Source organism: Vidua chalybeata, chromosome 1, assembly GCF_026979565.1.
Source record: "Vidua chalybeata isolate OUT-0048 chromosome 1, bVidCha1 merged haplotype, whole genome shotgun sequence".
NCBI lineage: Eukaryota > Metazoa > Chordata > Aves > Passeriformes > Viduidae > Vidua > Vidua chalybeata.
The window spans coordinates 136841754-136864508 of record NC_071530.1 but is presented as its reverse complement, the minus strand read 5'-3'; the positions used below and the strand labels follow the sequence as shown (position 1 = coordinate 136864508).

At 33.9% G+C, this 22755-nt stretch overlaps 1 protein-coding gene across 3 annotated transcripts in view; it reads left to right on the top strand.

Moving 5' to 3' along the window:
• CSMD3 (CUB and Sushi multiple domains 3) overlaps positions 1–22755 on the top strand; it is a 587056-nt gene that overhangs the window by 483040 nt on the left and 81261 nt on the right. For all 3 annotated transcript variants that reach the window (XM_053944919.1, XM_053944910.1, XM_053944900.1), the window contains 8 exons: positions 1643–1712; positions 4582–4698; positions 9028–9237; positions 11454–11642; positions 14916–15093; positions 17175–17320; positions 20250–20330; positions 21486–21599. In XM_053944919.1, the coding sequence (XP_053800894.1) occupies positions 1643–1712; positions 4582–4698; positions 9028–9237; positions 11454–11642; positions 14916–15093; positions 17175–17320; positions 20250–20330; positions 21486–21599 (1105 nt within the window). The remainder of the gene's footprint in view (positions 1–1642; positions 1713–4581; positions 4699–9027; positions 9238–11453; positions 11643–14915; positions 15094–17174; positions 17321–20249; positions 20331–21485; positions 21600–22755) is intronic.

The following is a 22755-nucleotide window of genomic DNA, read 5'->3' as shown; positions in this document are numbered from 1 at the left end:
AATCAGATAGTGTCAGTTGTTTTCTTTCAGCAATTTCTTGGGTTTTTTTCTCCAAAATGTTTATCAAATAAGGATGCATTTTTGCCAAGTAAATTTGCAATGTCCTTGCACTAGCAAAAGGTATATCCAGGGGAAATGCAGTGATTGTAAAAAACTAGTAGGAACCTGTCTGCTTACAGGAAAGAAATGGAAAATATTTTCAAAAACTTATACAGTTATGCCATAGAATCAGATCCAAAACCAAGTATTGTTTTTACTTGAGACTCCCCAAAAAGAGTTTGCAGATTCTACAGTCTTCTATTATTTAGCTCTTTGAGAACCAAAAGGAGAGAAAATGATTACATTACCCAAGCACTACAAAAATAAAAGTTTTATAGGGAGAAAATAATTTCTGTATAACAGCACATTATGAACTGCTAATGGAGTTATGGATACTTTTGGAGCAAAATAGCAAAAGATGCCAGAATGAGCAAAATGCCATTAATATCAGTCTCACCTATAACATGTGTTGATGTCTGACTAACTAGATGAAGTTTTAAAAATGCTAATAATTTCAAACATTTATTTTACATAATTCTGTGAAAAACCTAGATACTGGGTTTATATGTGCTGCATCAAAACTAGAAATTGAATTATATTCTTTGATAAAAAAAAAAAGCCTAATTTATGTATAGTGATATGTATAGTAATTGAAACAAAGTAGTCTTGTCTGCTTCCAGATTTCAGCTGCTGTTTGGATTTGGGACCTGTATCCCAATTTCTCCTTCAAGATAGAATTCCTAGTCATGTGTGCAGATTTCTAGCATTTCAAGAATAGATTAAAAACATGTTCTGTGATTGCAACTCTGAGAATGACTATTGAAGTTTTCATCTCATGTTGCTGGTTTTAACTGGCCACTCTTGGAAACAGCCTGAGAAATATTTTTTGCTTCTTTGCTTTAATTCCTACCTTAAATACAAATGGATGTGAACAGATAAGCCACAGTAAAGGGCTGAAATAAAAAAAATAAAAAATATAGAAAATAAAGAATTTAGAAGCATAGACTGTGCAAACATACATGTAAAGTTTCTTCCCACCATACAGTTTTTCTGACTTATGCAGTCTGACTAGATGGTTTTGGAAGGTATCCCAAGTACAGTTTTCTCTTAAGATTTTTCCATTTTTGTTTTTTTTCTCTGGAAGACAATTAGAATTACATGAGGCCAATGAACAACATAGAGGGTCTGTCTATGATGAATTTAAGATGTAAAGTCAGCACTTACATAATTTATATAGTATGTATAGTTTAATCATGTTCAGCAAATGATGGACATCCATACTATGCAAACATTGCTTCAGTTAGACCTGTAGTTTCCAGACCCTTGTTTTATACTGAAACAAGCATAGGATTCAGCTGAATTCTGTGATACTGTAAGAAATAATATTAATGGCATAGACACCATAATGTAGTGACCTAACAGTCAGTCTTCTCTGCTGTATTGAAGGCACGATACAATTCACAGTGTACAATGTAAACACCCTACCTTTTTGATTTTGTGTATTTTGATGATGTTTTAAATTATACATTCTTTTTTGTTGAAATACTAATGTGCTGTACACTGTATATTTTTATATGAATTGGCAAATATTGTGTCATTTTAGGGACATTCACATATCACTTGTATGCCTGGACCAGTAAGAAGATGGAATTATCCCATTCCAATATGTTTAGGTATGTTCAGCTTACATAATTTTTCTTAAATATACCAGAATACTCAAAAAAAAAAAAAAAAATAGACACATGTAGTGGAAAGAATTGGGAGAACTGGGGGGACTTAATTAAATATGAAAATGGTCAAATTAAATTAGAGATTTTCAAAGACTGCTGCACAGTAATGTTGGCAAATCTTTTCTGAAATGTCTAAGCAGTTAAAGAAATACACATTGTCCCTTTCAACCCAAACTATTCTATGATATGATTCTATATGTTCTATATATTCATTATCAGGAATGACACCTCCAGAATCCCTTGCAACACGGCTAATTTATTTAGGACTCATTTCCCCAGAAGAGTAATGGCAATTGTAGAAAATACTAAAATAGGCATAACATTACATTTTCATCTCTAATGAGTTCAACATAAACACGTCTACCCAATTTCAGAAGATACATTATTTTTCAAGTTAAATTATACATATGTCCATAATATTATTGGGAAAAGCACCGAAAACCTGTCAGAAACCAAAATGAAATGTGGCAGTTACCTGCTACGACCTAAAGCAGTCAAAAAGCTGCAGCTAGCACTGCCTTTGAGAGGCCATAGTCACCACGTGAGCAGGCACTCCAGGGTTATGGCATCTACCTCCCTGATAGTGCTGAGCACTGCGGCGTGGGTAATGCAGCTTTGGTAGCTTCACGCTGAGAGGAAGCGAAGGGACGAGAGAAGGACACTTGCTTGCTGGTCCAAAGAACTTTTATTCCCCCATTCATGGTGGGATGCTCTCTGGACTGACTGCTGCATAAATGCCAACAGACAAAGAACTTGCAACAGATTAAGTAGGGGTTGGGTGGACAGGGGTGGAAACCTGGCTCGCCCTATAGGGACAGACGACAGGGGAGTGACATGGATTATAACAACCAAAGGTAACATAACAGAGGTGGGGTACAGCGTTCTGGGACAAATAGCAGTGCTAAGGTGGGGTGATTGATGCAGAACTTTCATGAAGAAGCAGGGAGTGGTTACAAGACTGACACCCCGACAAGGAGTGACAATCCCTTGACTGACAGAACCATGCAAGGAGAAAACTGTGAGAAGTGAGAAGATTGACAGGTAAGAGTGGCAGGAGCTCCCATTTTAAACAACTTGGAGCAAACCACTGTGAGGGAAAATAGGGGTACAAGGAACAAACCTAACTAACATTAATGAAATCCCTAACTAAATCAACCCAACCTACAACAATGAAACCTGTGAAGTACGTTTAAATATACTCTTTTTATATGATAAATAAATGTGAGGAATGTGAAACTCTTTCTAGTTATAATCTCTTTCACTGCATAGAAATGCCTTTTTGTTTGGATTCTCTTAACACTAAAAGTTATCAGGATTTGTAATCTTGAATGTATGGAAAGCAGGATGCTGTAGATCTCATTAAAGATTTTTTTTTTACTTTGCTTTTCTTCAAGACAGTTAATATATATTCTCTTGAGCTACCTCAGATAATCCTGTTCTTAATCCTCTAGGGTGTTAAAAACCTCTTGTGAGGTACTGAGCTCCCTCAGCTTAGAATTTATAAATATTCAACAAGGTTGAGATATTTGTAAGAATTTTTTCAGGAGTTGGTCTTCAGTTTTTGTCATTATGCATTAGGAAGTCTGATATTATCATTGCACTGCTCTTGGTAAATTCTGAAGATAAAGATGCTGTGCTGAAATTTTAGATGCTTTTTTCATATATTTTTCCTTTTTCTTTGCAAGTAATGATTTGTACTTGTGCTTCAAATGCTGTAGCAAATTTTATTTTGACAAAACTTCTAAACAAAATTCTGTTTATCATAATTACCACCTTTAAATGTAATATGGATGCCTAAGTAATTTTATTTACTGTTGTCATGCCTGAAAACAAAAATAAAATTAAAATATGAATTGCGCTTAATTTCTGGAAGTATGTGTATGTTTACTTTTCTAAGCTTGTTTATTTTATCTCATTTTTAGAACAAAAGGATACAAATGCAGTTTTTAAAAGGTGTCTTGAATAGCTTTTAATACAAAGTCTTTTAATAATACGTTATGTTATATTATTCAGATGCTTCTTTACAAACATGCACAATTGTCTCAGTGCTGCTATAAGGTGGTGTGTGCTGCTTGCTTCTCACAAGGACAGATTGCAGAGTGAGCGTTGGGGAAATGATGCTGGTGGAAGCACAAGCCTTATGAGGAGTGGCTGAGGGAGCTGGGGATGTTTAGCCAGGAGAAAAGGAGACTCAGGGGAGACTTATATCTCTCTACAGCTCCCTGAAAGGAGGCTGTAGCCAGGTGGGATTGGTCACTTCTCCCAGGCAGCCACTGACAGGATGAGAGTGCAGAGCCTCAAGATGCATCTGGGGAGGTTCAGGTTGGACATCAGGAAGAATCTCTTACTGGGAAAGGTGGTCAGGAATTTCAGATCATTTCTTCACAGAATGGGCTGCCCAGGAATATAGTGGAGTCACTATCCCTGTGGGTGTTCAGGAAGTGGCTGGATGTGGAATTTAGTGCCATAGTCTAATGAGCAAGATGATGGTCAGTCAGAGGTTGGAGTCAATAATATTGGAAGTCTTTTCCAACCGAAATGCTTCTGGGATTCTGTAATCTGTTCTATTTTGGGTGCATGCATCCCCCAAGTTAAAATCTACTCAATTCAGATACAAGTTTGCAAGCTACCTACCTGTATATTTCTAACAGATATTTAGCGGTAAAGATATGTTTGTGTATTTGTTTAAACATAACCCTAGGTATTATTATATTGTTAATGCTCTATGGATCTTCAATGTTATGGATTAATTTTTTGCTCATTTCACTCCTCTGAAAAATATTTTTGTTTTTTGTTTTTTTTTTTTTTTTAGCACAATGTGGTGGTGGCATGTCAGACTTCAGTGGAGTGATTCTCAGTCCGGGGTTTCCTGGTAACTATCCTAGCAGTTTGGATTGCACATGGACAATAAAACTGCCTATTGGGTTTGGTATGTGTTGTTTTATGGATTTAAAATTGCTTTTTTATGGGTGCAAAACACTGAAAATAGATTTAAAAATATTGTTAATCTTTATGTCAACAAAAAAACCAAAAGTAATTAAAATTCATTTGAAAAAGTTAACAAAATCTTAAAAGAAAGATTTAAAACAGAAAAGCTACAAATTTCTTGGGTTTTCATTTAATATATGTCAAAATTTTCTGATAAAGACGAAATTGTTTAATTAGAATTCAGCACAATTTGCTGACTTTACAGGACTGATTTCTCTTTTTGTGAAATCATAAACCCAACAATAAAAAAATAGCTATCATGAATATTTCACACCAAGTCAACTTAGAAGTTAAACCTACATTTTAATTAACTATTTTATCATTAAGCTTCTTTGCATATCCTGGGTGAGTTCAGAGCAGCATAGAAATGTAGAAGCCTCCCACTTAAAGCTGTCAAACTTCCCACTCAGAGTAGAATTGTCAGAAACATTGGATCAATCCCACGACTGGTGGAACTGTCTCATTGGAGCTGCTGCTACTCACCTAATCAATCCCCAGCCTGTTACAGATAAGGATGTTGTACTCCAGATGTAGAATTTTACACCTGTCCTTGTACAAACCTTTAAGAAGCATTTATTTACTCAGTCCGTAAGTTTTTCCCTGTTCTTCAGACAAAAATTGTGCCATTTAATATATCATCCATAAGCCATCCATAGTTTAGTGTCGTCCACACATTTGTTGAGGATGCATTCTCATTTTCTAAGTCTCTTCAGATGACATAAACCAGTGTAAGCTACCATAGCAACCCACAGAAAATTGTGCTTGTTACTGGCTGCCAACCATTGAATGGCTCATTATCACCCTTGGAGCCTCAAAGTTATGTTAATTTTTAACTGACTTCTTTCCATTCATCAAGCTCATGTATGTTCAGCTTTCAGATGAGAATGTTATAGACCGAGTCAAAAGCCATAGCAGGGTGAAAGTATATTATATACACTTTTCTCCCTTTGTCAATTTAATAATAGAAGGATATAATGGTTGATTAACTGTTATTTTCTGCTAGAAAATCCATAATGAATGACCCTAAGTCTCTTTTTGTCTCTTACATATTTGGAAATTGCCTCCAAAAAACCAAGTTCCATATTTTTCCCAAGGACTGCAACGAACCTGTAGTTGCCATTTCCCAGGTCCTTTCTATTGTCTTAAAGACGAATATATATTCAGACTTTTTCAAGTCACTAGAACTTCTCTTATTTCACTATGGTTTTGTGTAGGTACCATCTGCATTTTAATTATATTGACTAACACCTTGAGCAGCTTTGGGGAATCCTGTGCATATTTTATTGTGAAATCTTTATTTGAAGCTAGCCAGTAGAGTTATCCTATCTAATTTTTTAACACGTGGCACTTTTTTAAGGAGCATGTGCACTTGGATTTTTTTTCTTAATATGATAGTTTAGTATGCTGATTTTCTTAGACAGGCCTTGTTGTTTTCTATTTTATACTTGCCATCTTCTGCCATATTCTTTACTTGATGATACAGAATCTCTGGGTCTTCCAGGGTGAGTGTGACATTCCAAATAGCATTCTCTTCTGCATATGTTCAGATTCTTTCCCTCCTCTTTTTAAAATCAGTTCTGTGGTATTTTTGGTTAGAAATCCCATGAGCCTAGTTCACTTAGGATTTATATGAAAGCCAATTGTTCGGCATGGGTTGTTTATACTGAAAAATATTAAACGTTCTATAACATTCACTTAACCAAATCTATCTGGGGGAGATTCATTATATTAGAATAAGGATTTCTATATAGAACCCAATTTGGTTTTTTTTTTCATTTTGTTCAAAACACACAAGATTACAATCAATAATTGATTTTTTTATGTCTTAGCATTTTATAGAAATTACATTGACACTTTAACTCTGCCACTACCTGCATTTTTAGATAGCCTGATGGGGCAATTTGTAGTGCTTCATTATGAGTCACAGTCCTGTCTAGAATCACAAATAGATTTCTGCTTGTTAAGTTATCAAAAAAAAAAAAATTATAGCAGTAGTAGGCACATTATTTCTGGATTAAATCCACAGGTGAAAATAATATTCAGAGATATAAGGGAACAGGATATTTTGACAGATGATTCCAAAGATATTTGCTAGTGAAGAAGAAATAATAAAAATCTGAAATATTGCTTAAATTTCAAATTTAATAAAATGGTATGTTCACCTGCATCCAGAACCTGCTGTCTTTTTATCCCAAATACATTGGCATCTGCCTCTTCCCTCACTTTACTGCTATCCTGTCTCTCTTCCTGTACTGACTCCTTACTCTGTTTTCTTTGCTTGCATTCTGCCAGGCTGATGTGTCCAATAACTGTAACTTAACTCTTCAGACTGCTATTTACATTCTACATTATTAAGAAATTATTTAGTTTGACTTCCATTAGGCAGGCATTTCAACTACTGAAATTTTGGAAACAGTTTCTTGGATAAGTGAGTTTAGCCACCAAAATCAATAGTTCCAAACTGCTTTGTACCAACTGAAGTTTATTCACTGGATTTCCAGTTTTCCAGTTCATGTATGGGAAAATGAAATCATTCATTCTCTAGAAGAAAACTAAAGCGGCACAGATTGAAACATGCTTGATGTTTTTTACCTTTTTTAAGTGACATATGTTTGAAACTAAATTGAATATTAAAATAAAATTTCACTGAAAAAAAAGAAAAATATTATATTTGAAGAAGTGATGGCTAAAACTAGTTTTAGTGATTCTGTGACTCTGATCTAATGGAAACACATCCAACTCTTCTATGTAGTAAATAGAAAAACTCAAAAACACCATCATGGGAACCTTTCATAGACTTTCACTTGTTTAAATCTTTTTAGGAAGACTTTCTCCCAATTATAAGTCACATATCATAAGCTTCTCCACTGTATATTAGCTAACGGTATAATGTTTTTATCAAGGACACTGTGCATATATTAGCTACTCTTTCAAGCAGGATGTCCCAACTGAAATAAAGGCATAGAAAAAAAAATCTGTCTAACAAGCTGAAGTCTCAGACAAATAGAGGCAGGTACTACTGGCAGACCAATGGATGAATACTTTTGAAGATTGATATGGTTCAGAAATTTGAAGAGAAAGACAGTGCAATACAGAGAGCAGGATGATTTGCGAAAATATATTTCTGCTTTTGTATCAAAGAAAGCTGGTGAAAGAGGAAAAAAATGACAGCAAGATCACATGAGCTGGCTGTTATTAATGACGGCTTAAACTTTGGAAAAGTGTATGGTTCACAGGATCAAATGAAAGGCCAAAATATCGTGATAGAGAAAGAGCAGAGATTGAATACAGCTTGATTCCCTGTGTAGGAAATATTTGGAGGGCTGACAAAGTCAAAGAATGACACTTAAAAAACTTTATTATCACTTATAGACTGTCTTTAGATAAAGCAAGAGAGAAATTATCAGGGTAAGAGTAATTTAACTATGCAGCTAACTTACATATAAAATGTTTCATGCTTCAGAAAATCTTTCATAAACTTCACATGGTATCTGGGGGAAAGTTCTAAAAGACAGTGAGAAACACTATTTAGGTATTACAGTTCAGGAGTTACAAAACTATTCATGACTTTCAATAATTTATCTGACATTATATTTTTTACATTCAGTTTTATATGAAATTGTGCTGATTGTTTTTGCCAGAAACACCAGTAGGACTCAGTCATCTTTCTAATGAAACTACTGCATTATTGCCATAGTTGTAATAAATCCAGAAAAAATATAAAGTTTTTCTTGGTTGTAACTTAGATAGAAATATGTTATAAACAGGAAAATGTTTAAGAGCCCTATAACTATTCAGTGCATAGAATTTTCTTCTCATGCCGCATAATTTTTTGTAATACATCACCTGGTTAGGAGAGATAACTTGCTAATGGATAGTCAGCTGCCTTCCTATTCCTTACTAAACCAAATAATCAGAAATTTCTGTCACCAAAATCATCATAGACCAGAGTAAGTGTGTGGAGCACTCACATGTGTTCCCCATGCACTCTGCTTTCACAAGTCCTTGGGGTACCAGCAGAGGCTCTGCCTGCCTGGTACCCTGAGCTGGACCCGAGGACTTTCTGCTCACCATCTACTCCAATTTAAAGTTTGCTGGCAGATATGCAGCCCCACACATGTCAGGACTGCGAAATACACAGATGCTTGCCAGTTAGCACATGGATTTCCACCTGGTTGTTTTCTGCGATTTTCAGTGTAAGATATACACAGTTTATTTTCCCTCCTGGTTTTGGTTCTGGTGGTGTTTATTTACTGACAATGTTTTTCAGGTGTCCATTTGCAATTTTTGAATTTCTCAACGGAGACCATACATGATTACTTAGAAGTTAGGAGTGGATCTACAGAAACTAGCACTGTTATTGGGAGACTAAGTGGGCCTCAGCTACCAGCCTCTCTGTTCAGCACAACTCATGAAACCAGCCTATACTTTCACAGTGATTACTCACAGAACAAACAAGGATTTCATATTGTATATCAAGGTGAGATTTGGACATTCTTATGAGAGAACAAGGTGGCTATTAAAGATTTTATGGGGTTTTGAGGATTTCTAAAAATAAATATGAAAGATTTTATGTGTTTCAGTGCCAAGCTTTAAACATTAAGATAAAACAGAAGATTGAAGAAAGTTAAGATGGAATAAAAAAAAATTTTATATTTTTTCTTTAAAATCCAGTCAAATGTCAGCAAACAGATAATTGCCAATATCTGAAGCTGACTGGCATATTAATTTACATTGCATGCTTTTACAAAAGAAACATCTCCATTCAGTGTTTGGAAGCATACTGGAATTTAAATTTTGTATAATGGGTTCTGGAAGATATACATCTAAAAACTGTTTTGTATTACTGGATGGATGTAGGTTTGTGCAAATTAATGCCAACCCAAAAATCTCCAAATCCATTTTATTTCCTAGTTCACCATTTCCGTGAAGGTTCTTGTTCTTTTGTACCCAAGTAGGTCATGCTGAGCTGGTGAAGATCATAAGATCATAGTTCTATTTATAGAATTGCATTTTCATTTAAAAAGGATTAGATCACCCCTGTTCATGAAAAAAGGTCAAATGTGTATTTTAAATTAGACCTGTTTTCATTATATGAATAACACCTAAGAATGATTTAAAGAGATTTTACTTTAGAGCAGTCCTCTGTTACTCTTTTAATAGTAACAAGTCCAAATTGACTTGAACTCTGTGTAACATTCTGGAAGTGAGCCACTTTAAAAATAAGCTTTTAAAGAAAAAGTCAATTTGTGGCCTAAAGTGTTAAGGACAGTAAAAACCTAAGACCATAGACTATTAATAGTAAAAGTAATAATTTTGGAGATGCTGTCATTTGTCAAAACACTGGTAAGTACTTTTCTGTCTTTCTTTTCTGACTGGTTTTAACCACAGAAGACAGAACTGATTCTTTCAAACATATACAACATGATATTACAGAATCACAGAATAATGAGGTTGGAAGAGACCTCTAAGATCATCAAGTCCAACTTATGCCCTAACACCTCAACTAGACTATAGCACTAAGTGCCACATCCAGTCTTTTTTTAAACACATCCAGATATGGTGATTCTACCACCTCACTGAGAAGACAATTCCAGTACTTTATTATTCTTTCAGTGAATTTTTTTTCCTAATATCCAGCCTATACCTTCCCTAACATAGCTTGAGACTGTGTCCTCTTGTTCTGTCAGCTGCTGCCTGGTGGAAGAGACCGACTCCCACCTGTCTACAGCCTCCCTTCAGGAAGTTTTAAAGAGCAATAAGGTCATCTCTAAGCCTCATCTTCTCCAGGCTAAACAACCCCAGTTCCTTCAAACGTTGCTCATAGGGCTTGTGTTCCAAGCCCCTCACCAGCCTTGTTGCCCTCCTCTGGAAGCACTCAAGCATTTCAACGTCCTTCTTAAACTGAGGGGCCCAGAACTGGACACAGCACTCAAGATGTGGTCTCACCAGTGCTGAGTACAGGGGAAGGATGACCTCCCTGGTCCTGCCGGTCACACAATTCCGAATGCAGGCCAGGATGCCATTGGCTTTCTTGGCCACCAAGGCACATTGCTGGCTCATATTCAACTGGCTGTCAACCAGCACCCCCAGGTCCGTTTCCACTTGAACACTGTCCAGCCACACCATCCCCAGCTTGTAACATTGTAGGGGATTTTTGTGGCCAATATTCTTATACTTCAGACCGTACACAGCTTATTTGTTCTCACATTGGTAATAAGAAGACAATGCTTCAGATCTTCTTGGAAAAAATCCCCAAGATGTCTGAGAAAAGCTTGTTTTCAAATTGTACTTGTTCACTATAAAGTCTTTGATATTCCAGTCCAATATAGAGCCTTTTAATTCTTCTGGGGAAAACAAATAAAAATATAGACATGTTTATTTCTCTTTCCTTAAACAGAAGAATGTAAAACCTGACAACTCCTATTATATCAGAAAAACACTTAATCTACCTCAGAATAGTATTTTCAAACAGCAAAAATAAATGTTATTTAGCAGCACAGAAGCGTAGTTAGTTTCACCGTACTTCTCCAGGTGTAAAATCAATCATTTGATCATCACCATAGCGGAACTTTAGTTCCCAACATATGGGCTGTCCATGACTTTTAATTTTATTCTAATTAAAATCTATTATTTTTGAGATAATCAGAATTTTTATTTTGCTGGTTTTTCCACCATTATTATTATTTATTTCAGCATATCAGCTACAAAGCTGTCCTGATCCTCGACCATTTCGTAATGGTTTTGTTATTGGAAGTGACTTTACTGTGGGACAAACTATTTCATTTGAGTGTTTTCCTGGCTACACGTTGATTGGAAATTCAGCTCTGACTTGTCTTCATGGCATCAGCCGCAATTGGAATCATCCTCTCCCCAGATGTGAAGGTATGTTCCAGGTGACCTATAAACCCTTCATCATTTGAAAATCTTCCTAAGACTGTTAACTGAAGTCATTTCAGATTTTTGATTTACAGAGGCCTGTATTTTTACAGTGTGGTCTTTGCAGAGGAAGTATTCAATTTTGCCCATTAAAATTTTAGCAGAGAAGCTGAAATGTTTTGTGATATGAAATCTCTGAAAGCTTATCTGAGATAATAAATTTACTTTTGGAAGGTTAAGCTTTAATTCTGGAATGTGGAGACCCATGCTGCTTTTAAACTAGGTGAGGCAATGCAGTAAAAACTGTGGACTAAATTAAGAAAAAAGGATCCAAATGTTGAATTTACCAATTCTGGCCACTTATGTGCTTTCTTCTCAGTTAGAAAGAAATGTTAAAGTTGGTCTATAGTGAAATTGTCCTCCAGCCAGTGCTCTGTGAAATCATTTGTACATATGTTTTTTCTGAACGGGATTTTTTATTTAATTACTTTTTTAACCTTTTACATTTGCTTTTTTTCACTTGTGCTTGAAACAAAAAAAGAAGGGTCAAGGAGCTGTGACTTGCACACAGCTATAATTTTAAGGAGACATTCAAGCTATAATTTTAAGGAGACATTCAAGCTATAATTTTAAGGAGAATTACTGTAGAAATGTTTATCTCTTCCCTAGCTATGCTGAAAGGAACCTGTCTCTAAGCAGCAGGCCAAAGAATGTCAGTCCTCCACTTAAAGGCTTAGCTTCCCTCTATATTGAATGATGAAACAGCATTGAGAATGGGATCCTCCTGATCATGTAGGAGAGAAATGCCCAAATAAAAACCCCCAGCAACAACACAACAGCACCTCATCCCCCCCAAAAAACTCCAAAGCCAATTGCAACCACCCAAATAGAAAATAAAAAGCTCCCATGTTTTCTGGATTTTTTCATTATATTTTGCACCATATACCGAAATTTAGATACTTAAATGAGAAGCCTCATAATTCAAAATTCCTGCTGGACTCAAATGACCCTTAGGAATTTCGGGGGGATGTGGTAGCTAAATTAGGACCTAACTGGTACTGAATTCAGAAGGGGAAGCCTTATAATATAAAAGACAGATGACACCTACATTGTCATTTTTTTTTTGAAAGGGGAAGAAATTAATTCATTATACTTAAGTTTCTCCACCCCTTTTCTGGATCTTGTGGAATAGTAATGCTTTCATAGTTCATGTCTTACCTGCTAAACACTTAGCTTTTCCTATTAGTTAGTTCTAGCTGTATTTTCTGTGCCCCACAATCAAAACAATTTATTGAATGCAGGGATTCTGTTTCTTTGAAATACCTTATTGGAATCAATAATTTAATTAGTAAATTCTAAGATGTCCAAAGCATGTTGTTTCTCTGAGTACCAGTTTTGATGAAGTTCCTGAACAGTAGGTGAATGTTCTTTGTTTCTACATAATTTGATATGAAAAATGAAGATTTAAAAAAATCCACCAACTTGGTAATAGAGATCTAAGATGCATGTTTGCTGCATGATTACAGACTGTCAACACTACTCAGCTCCTAGACAAATTTCTTAAATTACACGGGGTTTAGTGCTGATACTTACTGTGGTATTTTTAATAAAGGGTTTGTGACATTTTTATATGCTACAGATATTTCTGAGTTGATTTTCTTTTTTGTTGGTTTTTTTTTTTTGTTTGTTTGTTTGTTTGTTTTATTGTTGCAGGAAAAGGATAATGAGGTATCTTCTAGTTTCACTTGGTTTTATTTAAGATAAAGGCTTTTTGTTCAAAAGCATTAACATGAAGTTGGCTTTTTTGTGTATGGTTAGTACCAGAAATACACAGTATGTCTTAAATTTGTATTTATTTTAATGTCTTTATTGTAAGACAAAATAAACCAAGCCTTTTTTCATTCATCAGACTGCTTGAAGCAGACAGTGTGAATTATATACAACTAAACTTGCCTCCGTTTAAACAGTTTTGCTCTCTTCTTGCATAGCCATGCACCTAATATTTGTTTACCCTGTTCTCAACATTATCTAACACTCTCTGACCCTTCTTAACTCACCCCCCTTGCCTCCCTTCCCTCAGAACCTGTTTGGATTCTGTTCCCTCTCCTTTTCCAAGAAGTCTTGTTCTCTCACAGTCATCAGACCATGTCTTCACTCCCCTAAGATCTGACTGCAAGACCATTTCTGTCTGTACTACTTAAACCCTCTTGAGCCTTTAAGGTTAAAGCTGAAGAAAAGCAGTGCCCAAGCTGTTGAGTCTGAATGGTTGAAGTGTCACTGTGCATCACTTCTTACCCTACAGTTCAGCACCAAAGTTTATAAACATAAACCATAACATATGCTTTTGCTAAATACAAACAATGCATAATTCCTATATGTCAAACCTATATGTCAACACTGCTCTGGTTGAAGATTTTTAAGCATATTTTAGAAAATCTGTATTGCCATACCATGCACTTTGTGGGGTGGAGTGGGCAAAACAAATGTATGCAAACTAAAGCAAATTATACAATTTTAAGCTTTGCTTACTTTTCCAGAGCTAGGCTTGTATAACATTTCTCTTCTGTAATAACAGGGTAGTGTCATATTCAACATAAATCTGAAATCTGTATGAAGAAAATAATCTAGTTTGGACTAATAGTTTTCCAGAAATACATAGTTAGGAAAGTCCAGAATCTGTATGGTCACTCTTGCACTGTATGATGTCTAAAATTAGCACTCTTGGACATGAATTACAGAGAGGACTCTTACTTTATGTATCAGAATTTATATCCATGAATGCAAAATTACTATTCATACTGTTGGACACAATGTTTTAATTTTGAAGTTCCCCTCTAATCTTCACCCACCCCTCAACCTGTATGTGCCTTCTTTCATTTGTTAATTTTGTTGGCTATCTTCTTGTGACCATACATGAAAACAATTAGTGTGATTTGTTGCTAATTTGTAGCTGGAGCTTACACAAAGCCCTAACAAAGTAATTTTCAGTTGTGCAGGGAAATTCCCCCTATATGTATATATATTTCTTTAATTTCACTTCTGATAGTATTTGTTGCATCAGAATTATTATTTTTTTTTACTTTTATATTTGACAAATACTCTCAAAATATACTTCTGACTCTGCACAAAGGTGAATGAAATCTGTTTTCTTTGCATAGGAATGGTCATATGCAATGAAGTTAAGTGTACCAAATGTGTTCAAAACTAGAGCTTTTATATATTCTAAGTAGAATGCAAAAAGCATTTACTGGCTATTTTTAAAAAGTGTCTTTTTTATAGCTCTGTGTGGAGGAAACATAACTGCAATGAATGGCACCATATACTCTCCAGGATACCCTGATGAGTATCCAAATTTTCAAGACTGCTTCTGGCTTGTAAGAGTACCACCTGGAAATGGAATTTACATCAATTTCACAGTTCTCCAAACAGAGCCAATATATGATTTCATAACAGTCTGGTAAGAAAACACTTTGGGCTTTTGTTTAATCTTCATGTGACACTATATAACCAAATATGAATTTAAAAGAATAGATTTGTGATTTTCCCCTTGAAACTGGTGTTCTCTCTAGGAGAAATGACTGAGTTGCACCAATCCATGTTTTTCAATTGACCATTCTCTAGATAACCCTGGACAAGAAATCAAAAATAATAATAGTATTTCTCAGTTTGTCAACAAAGAAAGGCATACAGAGGTATGCTATAATATCTGGTCAACAATCAAGAGAAATAATACTTAAGAAAGGAGTGAAAAGGAGTTTAGATGTATGTATTAGTGTTTTAGAAAAGGACTACTAGAAGCTAAAGTAGAGTAACTCTTCGTTAATTTCTTCCAAGTTGGCTTATTTTATTCTCAAAAGTATATAAAACGAGGGACTCTTTTTGTATTTGGCTGTGAAATGAGTTGAGCTAACAATAACTGTAAACAAATTCTATTCTCTGTGTACTTGAATCCACGTCTGTCATGGCTCTGAATGATGACTCTCAGAAGCAGCCTATCACATTAATCCCTCCACCACATATTTCAAGACATTTAATGGCTTTAGTCCTCATTTGTACACATGTGTAAAAATTGTATTATATACATGATGGCTATTTAATTATGTAGCCTATACGATTTCTGAGATACTTACTTATAGTGCAGATCAAAAATTTTATAGCAGTTTCCAATGCAAAAAAACCCCATTTGAGTCACAATTCAAATGCTTCCAAGTGTGCAATTTCCCTGCTAAAGCAGAAGGGAAAGGCTTAATGTGCCATAATTTGGACAAACATATTACTACAAAATTTTCCAAATAAAATATATCCATATTTTTATTTTGGTTTTTTTAAATATATTATGTTAATAACTATTGAAAAAAATAACTTTAAATTAAAACATCTATTGCTTACTATTTGACAATTCTAATCTGGAAGGAAGCAAGGATGAACATTTAATACTCTTGTATCATGATGCTGTCCTCTGTACAGTTCCACTGTTGTTTAGTACAAAATTTGATTTAATTTTTCTATTGAAATGAGTATTTAAATTCTCCATAAGGTAGCAATGATCTTTCGAGCATTACATGTACTGTCTAAATCATAATAAATAGTACAACATAACATCAGTACATTCATATGAAGAAGGATTCAAGAAATTAATCAGCTGCATATCATACTCAGTTTTGGTTAAACCTACCAATAATTATATTAATACTTACCTATAGTGGTAAATTATGACACTATCTGAGTCAAAAAGACATGACCATTTATATAACATTCATAACACAGCAACACATTGATTGAGAAAACTCTGAATCACTCATAAAAACAAAACTTTAAATCAATTTGTATCTATCCATATATACTATAAACTATAAATAATAACATTAAAACTGTTAATTAGGGAGGGAAAGGTAGGTTAAAAAATGCTGACAACAGAGCATATCTAAAAGTAACTTACAATAAGAATTGCAAATAAAATGTTCATTTATTAATGTCAACATCCAGTTTTCAAGGGGAATCTTGTATTCAGTAGTCTGTAAGCATTTTGGGTTTATTTTTACTATAGCCAATATTCATTCTTGTATTTTTAATTTATTCTATTAATTAATTATAACAACCCTATTTATCTCTTAAATTTCCTAGAAACTATCAGATTCAAAAGACTGGAGGACATGAGCAGTTATTAGTTTTATATTTTTTCTGATGGCTACATTTGAAAGTATAGATACAAAAATGTGATCAGAGGTTATATGGCAAGTAGATGAAGTACAATGACAAATTCAGTAATTTTGAGTTGGCTGAAATTTTTATTAGAAAATAAGAATTTGACTTTGAATTGACTTTGAAAAGGTGGTTGAATTAGTATTCAGTCCACATACAGGAAGGTCTTCAGCCCTTGTTGTCTGTTTTATCTTACATTAGTTGTCTCATGCCTTTTAGTATAATCTAGGGAAAATTTACTGCAGTCACTTAAAATTTGGAGAAATCATATTAATTTTTTGGAGCAAAGAAAGAAAGAAAAAAAAGAAAAAAAATTATTCTGTTTGTTCTTCTTAGGGATGGACCAGACCAAACTTCCCCTCAAATTGGACAATTTAGTGGCAACACAGCACTAGAATCAGTCTATAGCACTTCCAATCAGATTCTGATAAAGTTTCACAGTGACTTTACTACCAGTGGCTTCTTTGTACTTAGTTATCATGGTAAGTGTGGCAAATGAAACTTTTTCATTGTTTTTATTGGTCACTAGAGGAAGACAAGGCATAAAAAAAGTCAGTTGCTTTTTCTAAGAAGAGTTGCTATTATTAATATGATTGACCACTACTAGGGCAATGCAAACATATGAAAGACTAACATGAATTATGAAAACGAGTTATTTTCTTGACCAGATATTAAAATTTACTATTATTCAAACAAAAATAAAAAGATTGCACTATGAAGAAACATGAACAAAGAAGGCAGCATCAAGACCCTAAAGGTCAAGGTGCACATACTTTTACTTTTTACAATGCTTCTAAAAAGCATTTGAAACATGTATGTTTTTGGAGGACATCAAATTTCTTTTTGACATTTGGATATTTTGGAGTAAGTGTTGTTTTTGTAGAGATGCCAGTAGTAGTGAACTATACCTATGATATATTCTTTACTACACTATATAGTTCAATGATAGTGAATTACATAGTGTAGTTAATGTTAATTAACTTGAATTAAATACTGATTGAATGAAAATGTGTATGAATTAATCCACTGAATTCTATCTCTTTTTGTAGTCATCCAGACCCTCTGTGGACAAGTGTCTTGTACATTGCTATAATTACAAGGAAACAGATTGAGAAGTAAGGGTGGTTTAGGTGCTTTGTGAATGCCCATTGGACTGAACATCCTAGGAAACACAGAACAGACTACATCCTGTTTTCTGAATCCTGGTCAAATTTTGTGACTAGAAGACTTTGTTTTTGACTTATTAAAGACAGTGGTGAATACAGATAGACAGAATTGACGGGATTAAAGGAGCTTTAAGCTAAGCAAAACAAAACAGAAAAATACATAAAGCCTACAATGAAAAAAAACCACCAGCAATTGATTATGGCATAGAGACTCCAGCAGGGCTAGGCAGAGAGGAATCAGAATTTCCATTCCAAATCTTGGCATCTATATTGCTTGTATCAAATTGCAAAAGACAAAACAACATTTTGTATTAATTAATGAGTCCATATATATCTACTAATATATCAATATATGACCAAACATATGCTAAAATGCTTATGGGATCATAGAATTATTCAGATTGGAAAAGAACTTTTAGATCATCCAGTCCAACTATAAACCAAACACTACCAATTTTACCACTAAACCATGTTGATAAATAGCACATTACATGTCTTGTAAATACTTCTAGGGATGGTGACTCCACCTCTTCCCTGAACAGACTGTTCCAGTGCTTGGCAACCCTTTTGGTTAACACATTTTTACTAATATCCAATCTCATGTGGAGTAACTTGAGACTATTTCTTCTGGTTTAGTAATTTGCTATTATTAAAGTGTCTCGAAACATCTCCTTTTACTTGTTTCTTTTGTTGTGAAAATTGTCATACACAGGTGTGGGCCATAATGTGCAATAAAGATGCAAACTGAGCAGCACAAAGATTACTTATAAAGAAATTTAAAACTATTTTTGTACTAATGCTGTCAAGATAAATAAATCTCTCTGTATCTTTGTGTCTTTGATCCTTCATATCCGAACAAAAATTATAGTAATAAAGGAAAGGCAGTCAAGGAGTCAAATAAATGCAAGGAGTAAAATTTATTTAAAATTAATAATTATGGGATTAAATTAATGATACTCCTGATACCCTAAAATGAGAGACATTTGAGATAAATTGTAGGAGTTCTTTATTGAATCAATTTTTAATTGTGTTCATGATTTTGTTATCATTTTTCTTAAGATGTAAACAGCACAGCTGTTTCATGTTTAATTGGTGTGTTTTATTGGTTTGGCTTTCTGACTCACTGATTTAAGTAGATCTTCATTACCTGATTGAAGAAAAGGAGTGTAATAGGAAGATATCAAATAAGGATGACTCATTAGTAACAAAAGGTCTTACTTACAGTATAAATTTTGTGATTTTCAAAAGTTTGACCAATTAGAGTACTAAAGGATCCAATCACACGAAGCAACCAAGAATGTGTATTACTGAAGCTGAACTGTCATCTGCTATAAATAGATGGTATTTTGTGCTGAAGAGAAATGCTATAAACCAATGCTGTATGAAAATGTAATATTAATGAAAACCAAGCGTACTTCATCCTGAACGTACACTTTAACACAGGAAAGACTCCACTGTAGGTAAAAAAAATGTCAAAGTGATTTCTTTTGTCAGATTTATGTCCTAATTGTATTAAGATCAGATTGCATTTTGTCTGTCTCCAAACTTGGGCTCATTTTCATTGGATCTTCGGGGAAAAAAAAATCAGTCTATACCACTTCTGCATATACTTCCTACTTATTTTTTATTTATTTGACCTGGTTACCTTGCCTGGCTATGCATCATGTGCTAAGTCTCAGAACATTATTTCGTGTCAAACTTCAAATGAGAATTTTCAAAGCAGGATTATTCTCTGACACTATCTACAGGTTATGTGTACTCCACAACTGTTTGTTTATTAGGAAATTTCACATTCAAAAGGCTTCTGTCCATTAGTTATGCTGCCTCTGTGTAGAATCTTTGGGATCCCAAAACTTGTATTTATTGCAAGGTTTCAAAAGTGGAAGAGTTCAAAAGTAAAATTGTACCATGAAAAAAAAAAACAAAACCAAAAACAAGCAAAGCAATGATTGAAAATACAAAAATATTTACTTTTTGACTGAAATTGCTCAAGTGATAAAATTGGCAACCACTTTTAAACTTCTTGTGTTATTTATGAAGAGGATTTCACCACTAAAACTAAATAACAAATTGAGAATGCAGACACCGTCCAATGTTTTAATTTCCTTTCTTTTGATTCTTTTAAAAGTTTCAATATAAATTGAGTTTTTATGTTCATCCTGCTAATGTGAATATTAAATCTGTTATTTCATGGCTATGATAACTATGTTTGAGAATGTAAACTGTGCTTTGTTCCTGTTTATAGCCTATCAGCTCCGTGTCTGCCAGCCTCCAGCAAATATACCAAATGCTGAAATTCTAGCTGAGGATGACGAATTTGAAATAGGTAATATTAAAACAAAATAAAATAAAAGCACAAAATTTGTTTATGAAATAAACTTACTGTGCACAGGGTGCTTTTCAGAATGGAAATCATACTTGTAATATTTTAGTTTTTTATTTGAAAATACATTTTTTAAAAAATCATTCCTTTTCCTTATGCATCCTGAATTCCATCCATGTTTCAGAGATAACATATAAGTAATATAATAACTCTTTGTAATTGACTTAATTTTAAAATACATTTTTCATAGTATTTAATATAAAACATTATATTACACTGAAACAAACAAAACCCATAAGAAAACATGTAGACAATGGTATATTCTCTGCTAGAATTAAGATTCTGTGACCTAAAAAGTAAATCAAATTTGTAAAAGTTATGAGGATCAGAGAAGGGGATGACATTGACTTTCTGAGACATGTCAATATTATTACTTAGCCAACTATATTTCAAAGAAATATCATTTATGTTCTGATTTCAAATGTCTGGTGAGCTAGTTTGGCTCACGTGATGGCAAAGAAAATAATTTTTTTAGTATATGCACCAATATATGATTAGTTGTATAGGTCACAAAGAGAAATTACTTTTTTTTTTTCTTTTTTCTCTGTAATATGTGCCAAAGAGAACTGCTGGGATATGCAGGTTTTTACTTTTATTCGTATATAAAATGATATGAATTTTTGGTTTCTTAATTAAAAAATGGAAATGTCTTCTTTTCAGAGTGCCAGATCTAGATAGCATCAACAAATTCATTTGCTATTTATTTTTTTTCCCCTCAGAATTGTATGAATTACTGACTTGATCTTAGACCTTTATTTAGTTCTATAATGGTTATCCTATAAATTATGTTACTTAAAGCTCTGTGGACATTTGGTTCACATAGCATTAGTCAAACCCAGACAACATAGCAAACTATCTAATAAATAATGTGGTAGAAAGGAGTGATAGATGCAGCACAGTGTGCAACACAAAGCTCATTTACCACATTTCTTAGACTAATCAAAGTTGTTTATGCCAGAGGTCATTTAGCCTATTGTATAATATGGTGGTAAGAAACTTCATTAATCAATAATGTTTTCAAAGCTAAAAGTCCCAGTTAATTGCTGTTTAATGCTTCTTTTGTTTGTGTGTTTTGCCCTGTGTTGTTTTTCTGAACAGGAGACATAATAAGGTACCAGTGTGAACCAGGCTTTACGCTGGTTGGTAACGAGATTCTGACATGCCGACTAGGGGAAAGACTTCAGATGGATGGAGCACCACCTACTTGTCAAGGTTTTTTTTCCTTTTTATTTTCTTGCTGCCAGACCAGACCAGACCAGTTCAGTGGTGATTCCTTAAATAACTGCTTACATCTCTTTACATAAGATAGCATACTGAGACTATTTCAGACTTTTGATAATTTATCCCAATATCACTCTTTGTTTTGTTTTGTATATGTTAGATATTAATGCAAAATAATTAGTAATCTTTTAATGGACTTCACAAGTTAAAAAGGCTGCTACTCTACTTTGTGAAAATAATTTTACAATTATTTTTTTTTTTTTTTTTCAGGGAGTCTGTTAAATAATGAGACTCATTTTATCTACAGCATAATAGTATGAAAATTTATATGGGAATTTTCAAAAACACTAAATTAACCTAGCATGGATTTGGGTGAACAAGCTCACAAAATAATTTTCCAGTGAAGTTTTATGTACTTGCATTTTTTATTCAATGTATTCTAAAAAAACAGGTTTTCTGCATGTGTGTGTGTGTGTGCATGTGTTTGTTCACTTTCTCTCTTATTGAGAACTGCAAACAGAGAGATAATGCCATCTCATTGCTAAGGTCACAACGATTACAGTCCTGCCGGCCATCTAACATCACCCTTTAAACCAGTCTTTATTAAACTGAAATTTGATATGTTAAGGTAGAATATAATTTTTCTTTCATACCAAAGTGCTTAGGGAACAAATGAAGATCAGCCTTGCACATGCTTCATTAAAAAATTGAATCTCTTTGTGGTTCCAGTGATGGGCATGAGTTTATGTTCTCCTACTAATTCTTGCATTTATATCTGGAAGGATAAATAAGGACCTAGAGTTATAGACATGTATGATAAAGCTTTTTCAAGAAAAAAATATCAAACCAAAACACCACAGCCTCATAAAAGTATAAATCATGTAAACAAAATCCATTTTGAATCCTGCTAGTTTCTGTGATATTCCTTTGTGATCCATCTGTTCCTGAGCTTATTATTCTAACATCTACAGCAGGATTAAAATACTTTACCAAATCAGTCACAATAAGTGTGTTTGATTTACGTTCGTATTATATGAAAAATACTGCCATCTGTTTTTTTCTACCAATCTGACATTTTGGTGTGTCCTTCTCCAGTAATTTTAATTCTTTAACATATCCATAAAACACACATGATGAAAGATTTATT